The following is an 11,299-nucleotide window of genomic DNA, read 5'->3' on the forward strand; positions in this document are numbered from 1 at the left end:
AAGAGACAATAACTGTAAATGATCTTTTTTTTAATAAAATAAAAGGTATTGGAACTGGAACATTCCCCCTTCTCGCTCAGACACACTTTTAAAAATCATTCAAAAATCTGTTTTCTTTGAGCAATAAAACTTCTGGGAGGCAAAATACAAAATAATTCTAGTACTATTAAGTTGATTCCTTTAACTATAGGTAAACATTTCTTGAAATCCATGAATTACTTCCAAAATTGTATTAGTTTTAACTTTAAATATTAACATGTGGTCTTTGCTACAGATTTCATCTTAGACAAATCTGTTTGGAAATGCAACAGTAAATGGGCCTGTTAAGCTGTACTGTACAGTACCACCTCAGTAATATCAGAATGATATGATTTTACTATATCATATAAAAAGAAACTTTTGTATGTCAGACACAAAATTAAATTCCAAGATTGTATAGTTGAAGTTTGTTCAGAAAGCAACTATATGAGTCTGATATGAATTCAAATCGTATGTGAAATATTCATAGGGTGACCAGATATCCCGATTTTATAGGGTCAGTCCCGATATAATAGGGTCAGTCCTGATTTTTGGGTCTTTTTCTTATATAGGCTCCTATTACTCCCCACCTCTATCCCGATCTTTCACATTTGCTGTCTGGTTACCCTAAATATTCACTAAATACAAACAACCTTTTTTTCTCTTTTACCTTGTGAAAATGTATAACTGGTTCAGCATGAATTCTGATCAGCTGAAGGCATGACCTGTATCCTTGGAAAAGTTGTGCAAACAATCTCAGGAAAATTGCTCGTACTTCTTTATCCTGTAAATGATGATCAAATATGGTGTAAACAACTTTGCTTCTATAACTTCCTCCTCCCTCCCTACCCCCTCGCAAGTATAAAACTATGTCACAAACATTTGTAAAACAGAATAATCAGTTTTCTCAGACAATATCCAAAACAGAACAGCAGTGTAGCAGCGAGAGCAATTTAATTTGAGTATTATGCTCATCACTACCAATCCCTTTTGTCACTTCAGATTACTACATTTTACCTCAGCTAAAACCAGACTCTCAATACAATCACTCTTCTTGCAGCCAACCTGCAGGCTGCTCTGGGACTTCAATTTTACAATAAGTCTCAAATGCACTTTAAAATATGACCTTTGATTTGAAAAATACAAGCACAAATGAATTCCAGGCCACAGTGAATCAAATTAAGATATGACATCAAGATTTAATCTTTCAATAGATTGTTTTGGAAGCAGACTTTTATGTTTCACTAAAGATTCTATAAAGAACAACTATTTTTTAGATGACGGCCCTGAATTTCATTAAGAATGTGCTCAGTGTTGTTCTCTCCTCTTACAAATTAATTTAGAATTCAATAAAATCTACTCTTATTGGCAGATACACTATTTATTTCAGGGCCAGACTGCTCACCACAGTTAGCACCAAATAGTTTATAGTAACTTGTATAAATTATAGACGTCATATACACAGGTGTCCACCACAAAACATTTATCGGTCTGTTTCTCTTATGTTAGACAAAAATTATACAGGATTGAAAGCATCAATATTGTAATATGCACTACACCAATTTAAGACTACCCACAGAGGGTGAAATCCTGGCTTCAATGTTCAATGGAGCCAGGATTTCACCTCGACTTCAGGACTGAAAAATGAATCTTTTAAGGTGAAGCAAGAAATATAGAAAACCAGGAAAAATACTGAGTGAAGTGATGCTATTCTTATCTTTTACTAAAGATTTCCATTTTATGTCTTAGATAGCATTACATACTCCTCGCCCCAAGTTTATGTTCACCAGAGCCCAATGCAACATTAAGAAGTTAGAATTCTCTTTGTAGTGTATAAATAAACCATGTGTATGCACAAACATAAAATATACTCCTAGTTTCCCTTTTTATTATAAAATTAATGAGTCCCATCTCTATTTCTCATACAGTCAGACCATTGCTGTAGCTGCTAGATAACCTATAGCATCTTTTTTTTTTTTAGACACACAATGGCTTTCTTAAAGAGTTGAGCTGACAATGTTTTCCAAACAAAATTCTCTTTTATTCACTCTTCTAATCAGGTTTTTATCTTACAGTAATGGCTTCCAGAGATGGTGGTATCAAATTTCATAAGTGAACGCAAGTATGTTGATTTCCAGGTTTATTCCACCTTTTTGAGTCCGTCACTAGAAGCTTGCATTCTGGAGCACTCTCAATCTCTTACTTCTCTCTTCTCCTCCTCTATATTTAGTTCTCATTCACTTCCAACAGCACTGATTCTTCCTCTTCTTTCTTTGTTTTTTTTTATTTGTGAACTACTGGTCTTAGGAAATCTTAGTGATGCATAGTAATTTCTGGCTTGGCTCTCTCTCTCACTGGTTTAACACAGTCTCCAGCTCAAACTTCCAAACCTGTGGTGAGTAGTTTATGGGTCTGTACAGTGCCCTCTCATGAACACCTTTCCCCCCACCACCTTATATTCTGTGGAATTTAAGTTTTCATTAAAAAAAATTTCTAGTCTACAAAGTAACTACGTAACTGACAACTATCCAGTCTTTGCAGGTTTAACAAATTTCAAGTAGGGGGAAAAATACTCTACCTCCCAAACCTATGTTTAAAGAGACCTAGTCTAGTTCAATAATAGTAATAATAATACTTTGCACTTCTATAGTACTCTCTACCTGGGCAATATTGATTTAGATCATTTCTCTTTTAACATACCAAAATAATGGAAAATAATAAATCTGTAGATTACTTTTTAACTTCTACTTCATATCATTTCTGTACAAGAGAAAGAAGTGAATATTTATAGTATTTCCTAGCTAAAGAACTTTTTCCTCCTCATATATATTGTAGAAGAATAGAGAAAACTAACTACAGAAATCTAGCTTCTTAAAAGAAGCTTATTCTAAAAACTTAATATTTTTCTATTTATTACAAAGTCAGAAATAATATGTCTTACCAGCATTTTTGAGTGTGATAAACCTGTTCGTGGTGGAGGGAATGCATAATCTGCCGTTTCCAAATCGGGGTGTAAAACCTATGACATTTTTTAATTAATGAAAATAATTGTTAAAACGTGAATACAAATTGAATTGTTAACTTTTTTCCTGGTCCTATTTAATTTTTGTTAATACTCTTTGCACTGTAAATACTTTAAAAATGATGCATACACAATTAAACCCTAAATACTACACAAAAATTAGGAATTAAAACGTCCTTGTTCAATTGATGGAATACGGGGAGTATTTGCAATAGATTTTAGTTGGTGTTGAAAGCCAGGGTTGTCATCTTAAATGTCATAAGCAGCATTGTTAAAGTTTGTGCCATCACTATTATTTCTAACTGGTTTTGATTTGCAACTCCTGTATTGCAGAGGCTTATAACTGCAAAACATAAATATCTCTGGGATGAAATTTTTGAAAAAATTCTAAATCTGAAAAGGAATTTTTTGGAGTATAATGTAGCAAGGAAAATGTTTTAGGTTTTTTGCTTATTTTGCCTTTTTGATTTTTCTGTTCCTTTGTGCATAGCATTTTCTTCGTAGAATTCAACAGGAATTTTATATAAACACTTGCTGGTAGGGCCAGAACAGAACTGAAGGTACACTCATTTAAATTACTTTTGCACTTCTGTATCCAGAAAATGGATTACATTTTCAGTGATATTTGTCAGGTCATTAGTCAATAAAGAAATTATTTTTATTAGTAACAACAACAATTACGTGCACTCCTAGAACATCTTTTGTCCAACCATCTCAAAGCATTTAGTAAATATTAATCAAGATTCCAAAGCCCTTGTGAAGTAGGTACGAATTATTATCCTGATTTTACATTTGTGTTAGCTGATGCAGAGAAGGTTAAGATATCTGCCTAAAGTCACACAGGGCGTCTGTGGCAGTCAAGAAAATAACTCAATTCTTCTGTAACTATATCTTATGGTATATGCAAAACATAAATTGACTCTCTATTGCAGAGTATAGTCTAGATTTTCAAATGTGACTAGTGATTTTGGGTGCTCAAACTGACAAACATTAAAGGGGCGTGATTTTCATACAAAGCTGAGCACCTGCTCTCTGAAAATCAGGCTCTTCCAAGGTGTTTTGAGTTAAGAGCCCATAACTAATGATATTGGATGCTTTGGTTATTTGAAAATCTTGGCCTATTTACTTACTCTGTTTAAAAGTACTGATAATGAAGCTGTAACTTAGCTTTGGTAACTCCTCAGTTTAAATTCTGGTGCTAAGCCACTACATTAAAATAAAATCTATTGTCACACACACACACAATCTGTAACTCCATCCAATTTTCTTTCATTTGTTTTCCCTTCTTCTTAGGGTTAAAACTTTTGCCTGAACCACACAGCAAAGCATGCACATGAAATGACCATGGACGAGCTCCAGTGTGGTCAACCCTATAAAAGAGAAGAGGAAGGAAAGATGGACGGAATAAGGAAAGAAAAGTGAAATAACCCAACCATTATAAAAGCTGTGTCGGGAAATCAGTCACCATATGAGGTTGGCCCTATTGGTCAGACCAAAAATGTTTGAAACAGCATTTTTCAGTTTTTGATAATGCTGGATAAAGACAGTTCCTTTGATGACAGGAAGCTTGTGGTGATTCCTCAATGTGGAATGATAATCAAGCATAAAAAAAAAATATTTACTGCAAAACTCAGCTCTTCTTTTACAATTCTTTTGCCAGGCATCACAGTAATTTAAAATTAAAATGGATTCTTGGAATTGTGCATTCAACTGAAAAGCCACCAAGGTAAATCATAATAAAGCAGCTGAATTTTCAGTAATAATTGTTAAAGCAAAATATTAAACTGAGATGTATTTCCAAATGTACTATTAGGGAGAAAAAGGTCACTTTCCCCTTCTCAGATGTTAAGAAGACACAACATGCCATAAATGAATGAAATCTTAGGATATGTGATAAGTGGCATTAGTTATAAATCAAGAAAGATAATAGTTCTTTTAAAAAGAGTTTTGTTAACAGAGTACTGTGTGCAATTCTAGGCATAGAAAGGTGAAAGGCATTTTTCTAAAAAGAGCAGAGAGAAGCAAAGAGTTCCTTATGAGGAAAGGCTTAAGGAAGTGAACATGCTGGGTTCAACTTAACCCTGGCATAAGCTTCAATGGCTTCAACAGAGTTGAGCCCAATTACACCAAGGTAGGTTTGTATGTAAATAAATTAGGGAAAATCAATCTAAATGGAGCTACTATAAGTGGGATCATAACTGGTTGAAAAACCATTCCCAGAGAGTAGTTATCAGTGGTTCACAGTCATGCTGGAAGAGCATAACAAGTGGGGTCCCGCAGGGATCAGTTCTGGGTCCGGTTCTGTTCAATATCTTCATCAATGATTTAGATAATGGCATAGAGCAGTGGTGGGCAACCTGTGGCTCATCAGGGTAATCCGCTGGCAGGCTGCCAGACAGTTTGTTTACATTTGCACGGCAGCCCGCAGCTCCCAGTGGCCGCGGTTCGTCGTTCTCGACCAATGGGAGCTGTGGGAAGCAGCGCAGGACGCAGGGACGTGCTGGCCGCAGCTTCCCACAGCTCCCATTGGCCGGGAATGGTGAACTGCGGCCACTGGGAGTTGCGGATGGCCGTGCAAATGTAAACAACCTGTCTGGCGGCCCGCCAGCGGATTACCCTGAGAGGCTGCATGCAGCCAGTGGGCCGCAGGTTGCCCCCCACTGGCATAGAGCATACACTTACAAAGTTTGTGGATGATACCAAGCTGGGAAGGGTTGCAAGTGCTTTGGAGGACAGGATTATAATTCTAAATGATCTGGACAAACTGGAGAATGGTCGGAAGTAAACAGGATGAAATTCAATAAGGAGAAATGCAAAGTACTCCATTTAGGAAGGAACAATCAGTTGCACACATACAAAATTGGAAATGACTGCCTAGAAAGGAGTATTGCAGAAAGGGATCAGGAGTCATAGTGGACCACAAACTAAATATGAGTCAACAGTGTAAAACTGTTGCAAAAAAAAAAATAGCGAACATCATTCTGGGATGTATTAGTAGGCGTGTTGTAAGCAAGACACGAGAATTGTAAGCAAGACACTCTACTCCGCACTGATTAGGCTTCAACTGGAGTATTGTATCCAGTTCTGGGTGCCACATTTCAGGAAAGATGTGGACAACTTGAAAACAGTCCAGAGAAGAGCAGCAAAAATTATTTAAAGGTCTAGAAAACATGACCTCTGAGGGAAGATTGAAAAAATTGGGTTTGTTTAGTCTGGAAAAGAGAAGACTGAGGGGGACATGACTACAGTTTTCAAGTACATAAAAGGTTGTTGCAAGGAAGAGGGAGAAAAATTGTTTTCCTTAACTTCTGAGGATAGGACGAGAAGCAATGGGCTTAAATTGCAGCAAAGGAGGTTTAGTTGGACGTTGGAAAAACTTCCTAATTGTCAGGGTGGTTAAGCACTGGAATAAATTGCCCAGGGAGGTTGTGGAATCTCCATCATTGGAGATTTTTAAGAGCAGGTTAGACAAACACATGCCAGGGATGGTCTAGATAATAATTGTCCTGCCATGAGTCCAGGGGACTGGCCTAGATCACCTCTGAAGGCCCCTTCCAGTCCTATGATTCTAAACCTGAGATGATGTTTAAGAGAAAAAATATATAAACCTCCAATATCATATCTGGGTATACCTGCATATAACAAAAATTGCTTGCCAAAGAGTAGACTGATGGGCCTTTAGGGCCCAGTGTAATCTCCATCTTTTAAATTCTAAGTATTTATGGTATTCACATACAATGCATTTAGGAGTTAATTCATCTTTCTTTTAAATCTTCATAAGTCATTTTCAAAATGTTTCATAATATTCAGAGATTTTATTTTTTCTTTTTACATTTTTAAAAAGATCTGGACAAGCTGATCAGGAAATGAGACGTACTAAAGAAAGAGCTGTTTGAGTTTGATGTAGCAGTGGCTCTGGGAGCTGAGATAGATGAATACATTCAGGAATTTTAATTGTGCCTCCATCCAGGTCTGCTATAATTACATCCAACTGAAAAAGAAAAACAAATATTTTATATATAGTATGTTCTCTGATGCACACAGTTAAAACACCAAATGGACATTTCAGATTTTACATATGATTTAACCTAAAATGAGTGAAGATAATATTACTTCACAATTCTATAGTGCCCTTAATGAAGGAGCTTGAGCACAAATAATATTAATGAATGTAACCTCAAAACACCTATGTGACTCAGAGAGAGAGAGGCCAAACTTTCAAGAGTGGCCTCTAGTTCTGGGTGCCTCAGTTTTAGGGTCTCCAACTTGAGATAGCTTATGACTGAATTTCAGAAGTGCTGAGCAATCACAACTCCAAAAAATCAAAGGATACCTTGGCAAATGTTGGTCTAATTGAATTGCTCAAGGTCACAACAGAAGTCTGAAGCAGAGTTCGAAATATATCGCTGTCTTGACTTTACACCCTGCATCTTAATCGCAAAATCATTCTTCTGAGTTTTTCCTTCCCTCACCCTATTTCCTTCTGACAGGTTATATTGGTATTTGTAGAAGAATTTACAACAGGTTCAATTAATTGGTGTGTGAGGTTTTTTTGTTTGTTTTTGCCCATTACTGATTGTCCTGCTTTATCTACTGGTACTTTTATTCCTGGGGGAATTCTGTGTCACTGTGTGTGTGCGGAATCCATGGCCCCCGCAGATTTCTTTGCTTCCCCACAGAAAAATGGCTTCTGAAGGGGACGCAAAGGGAAGCTGCAAAAGCGGTCATGCACCCCTGCCTGCATTGTTTGGGCACCTGGTGCAGCCAGTAGAGACATAAATCACCGCTGGGACGGGAGGGCTGGGCAATCGTGTGTTTGAGACAGAGAGATACTCTGTCCCCTCTCAATCGCTATTGCGGCATGCTCAGGGTGAAAGGGCAGGGCTTTGGGGTGTTTCTGGGAAGGTAGGAGTGTCTCCTCAGACACAGCAGAATATAGCAGCTTGCCTGCTTAGTGAATTGTTCCCATTGTTATTAGTGAATTCCCCCAGGAGTATAAAACAGGTCTAAAAATGTTAAGGCTACTTGCATTGTCAAAGTGGTGTAACGGAGTCTTATTGTACAGGACAGTGTGTCCTTATAAATGCTTATGGTGCTTTAGTGATTACAATTGATCTAAATTTTTGGACTGAAAAAATTTCCTATCAAAATGTGCTTCATGAACTGTTTGTTACTGACCTTTCTGGAGATGATCAGTAGCCAATATAAATTGTGAGTTTGAGTCCCCAGCCCTCGCTTACTTTTCAGTTGCCTATGATGTAACACGGAGTATATGGCTGCATATATTTGTTGACTAATAACTAGCAGTAAAGGGTCAATACTAGTTACATTACTATTACAGAGGGGGCTTGGGGGATTTCCTCCAGTGCTCCCCACTCCTTTTCTTCATCCATTGTATTGTAGTTAAAAATAATTTAAACCAGAGCGATTGTATTTATTTTTTAACAAATAAATATGCAGAATTTTAACAAATTGTGTGCAAAAATTTTAATTTTTTGGCGCAGAATTCTCCCCAGGAGTATACTTTGTATGGCTATGAATAGCTTAAACTATGATGCTTGAAGAACAAAAAATTCTCTACACAAATATCATATTTGACACCATGACTGTACATATTCTTTTTAGGCATACTTACAAGCTCATGAATGTCAGCACAAAAGATGGAATGTACACCAATAATGAAAGGCGTTGGTGAACTGAGAACTTCTAGCAGCTGTGCAGGGAGAATTGGAATATAGGGATAACTGTGAAGAGAATTAATAAAAAGTTATGCTTTTTTGTCTGCCCCATTACATGATGTCTTTCTTTACCTTCCTGCCACCTATTATAACTACTTCATAATTTGTCAATTAAAATTCTGGGGCATTCAGTACATCAACTATGAAGTACCATACTCAAAGTTAGAACAACATTCTGGCATGAAAATATAAAGAAGTCCATTATCACAAGGGGCTTGTAATTTCTTTATAAAAATCTATCACAAATAGATAAACTATTTTTGAATATGCACGTAAACTAAGAAGAAAAGACAAAAAAGAATATTCATAGTAATCTATCTAGGCTCTTATATGGTGCCCATTAATGTGATAAATGTGTACGAAGAGATTATTATTGCACTAGAGACATTAGATCTGTTATGGAGTGCACACTAAGTTTTAAAAACATAGTACTTTTGAAGTAAAGCATGCAGTACAATATATAATGCTAATTACTGCTTTTGTACAGTGTCACATAATAATGAAATTCCCAAATGTAGAGTTTAGTGATGCAGACAATGTTTATTTAGGACTAAACTGAGACCACTGTACTCATGTTACTTGTGATCTGAGTCATATTTAAATATGATCTAAATAAAAAAAAAATGTAACATCACTGACACATGGCTCTCCAAGGTTGATTTTGACATGGGAAATTTCACAGATATTTTAACATTAAGGAACAATATTTCAAAATTCACTTTCAATCTGTTACGAAGTTTTTCTATTGTTGTTTAAGATACAAACCTGTCTTTGAACTATTTTGAACAAATACAAGAATTCTGCATACTCAATCTTAGAAGTATCTTTTGCAGACACTTGCGTTAGAATTACACCTCTTTCATTTGTGCAACTAAGAATATATCTACACTGCAATTGGAGGTGGGTCTGCAGCTCAGGTAGGCATACTCGCACTACCATTGAACTACCTAACCTACCTAAAAATAACAGTGAAGACATGGTGGCACAGACCCCAGGACGGGCTAGCAATGTAAATACATTGAGGGTTCCCAGTGGGCTTGTTCAGCCTGCACTGCTGCATCTTCACTGCTACTTTTAGCCATGCTAGGTAGATTAAAGCTAGCACGGATATGCTTACCCCAGCTGTGATGGCACCTCTGACTGTTGCCCTCAGATGCTGATACACTACCTTTTGACCTAAAAAACTGGGTTCAAATGTGGCTTTTTTCACAAGGAATTAATTTATTGATTGCAGCGTAGTCCATAGTGGACATCTGTACACCTTACAAAACTATCGCACAAACTGGCACAAGTGTCAGCCTCTGCTCGTGGACCATGACTGCATTAGAAAAAGAGATTTATAATCAGGTAGTATTGCTGTCAAGGTGTCTACACCGTATTTTTGTTAAATTACATACAATTTACATTGAAATGGATTAAATGAGAGTCTGATCGATGAAGTACACAAACCGTAAGACCAAATGTCTGATCCTGAAAGCCTTTCCTTATGTGGGTAATCCTTATTCATGAAAATAGTTCATTAAGTTCAATGGCACACCTTGCATGAGTAAAGATAACTTGTATAAATACAGGTTTTCAACATCAAGTCCAAAGTGTCAAAGTTGTCTAACAAAACTCACCTATATTTGAGAGGAAACATTAAAGACTCCAGTGCTCTACAGGCATCACTGAGCCTCTGAAAACTTGCAGAGTGAAAGAGAACCTTATTTTCTGTAAGGACCGCACAGAACAAGCTCAGCACATTTTGGATTCCTTTAAAAAAAAAAAAAAAGTGTGCTTTACAAATGATAAACCCATAACCAAAACAGAACAAAGAATGAAAATGAAAAATTGTTAAGAATTCTTGGAGTCACTGGAGGAAAATTTGTAATAAGTATGCAAATGCCTTATCCTGTGATTTTTCTGCCTTTTCTTTGACTATCAGTTTTGTTTTCTATTTTTCAAGTTGGTATAACACCCAGTGAATAATTTCCAGTAGTTCAAATATTTTCTATTACACCGCCTTTTCTATCCCATTTCCAAGGATTTTCTCTTCTGAAAACAATCCTAACAGTGCTTAACAATGACCGCAAATGGTAGTATGCAAAGGTAAACATGACTCTAGAGCCCATTGTTGGTGGCTGATCCAAGCTCAACTTCTGAACCTTTATGTACTATCTCTGTGAGTATTGCTGATCATGGACAAAGAGCTCATGAGGTTTGTCTAGTAAACACATTAATACTTTTATCTGTAAAAGTGTTTTCTGTGACTCATTAGGTTAAACAAAGGCCTGTAAGGCCTAGACACTATATTTGTGATTGGAAGGAGTTAAAGAGGAGCTGACTGTCTAAACAAGCCCTGCAAGATTGAGGACAAGACACATGAAGCCGATTAAACTGGTTTTGGTAAGATGGTATAAAGGATAACCTGTTGCATAGGTTACAAAGTAATGTACTCCTGGGGAAGACCAAAAAAATGCATTTCCTTTATACAAAAAGAGTCCCATCCTTTTAAATAGATGTGTCTTTGAGATATGCTAGA

General features: G+C 36.6%; 1 protein-coding gene across 1 annotated transcript in view; it reads right to left on the bottom strand.

Annotated features, from left to right (window-relative positions):
* The window catches only part of LOC117873920 (myotubularin-related protein 13-like), a 40,731-nt gene extending 30,206 nt beyond the window's left edge, over positions 1 to 10,525 (bottom strand). Inside the window, exons 1-5 of the mRNA XM_034763822.1 lie at positions 10,398 to 10,525; positions 8,676 to 8,784; positions 6,918 to 7,031; positions 2,960 to 3,037; positions 689 to 802 (exon numbers count right to left, since the gene is read on the bottom strand). Of these exons, the coding sequence (XP_034619713.1) occupies positions 689 to 802; positions 2,960 to 3,037; positions 6,918 to 7,031; positions 8,676 to 8,784; positions 10,398 to 10,417 (435 nt within the window). The 5' untranslated portion in view covers positions 10,418 to 10,525. The remainder of the gene's footprint in view (positions 1 to 688; positions 803 to 2,959; positions 3,038 to 6,917; positions 7,032 to 8,675; positions 8,785 to 10,397) is intronic.
* Between the last annotated feature and the right edge of the window lie 774 nt (positions 10,526 to 11,299).

The sequence above is a fragment of the Trachemys scripta genome, chromosome 2, assembly GCF_013100865.1.
Source record: "Trachemys scripta elegans isolate TJP31775 chromosome 2, CAS_Tse_1.0, whole genome shotgun sequence".
Classification (NCBI taxonomy): Eukaryota; Metazoa; Chordata; order Testudines; family Emydidae; genus Trachemys; species Trachemys scripta.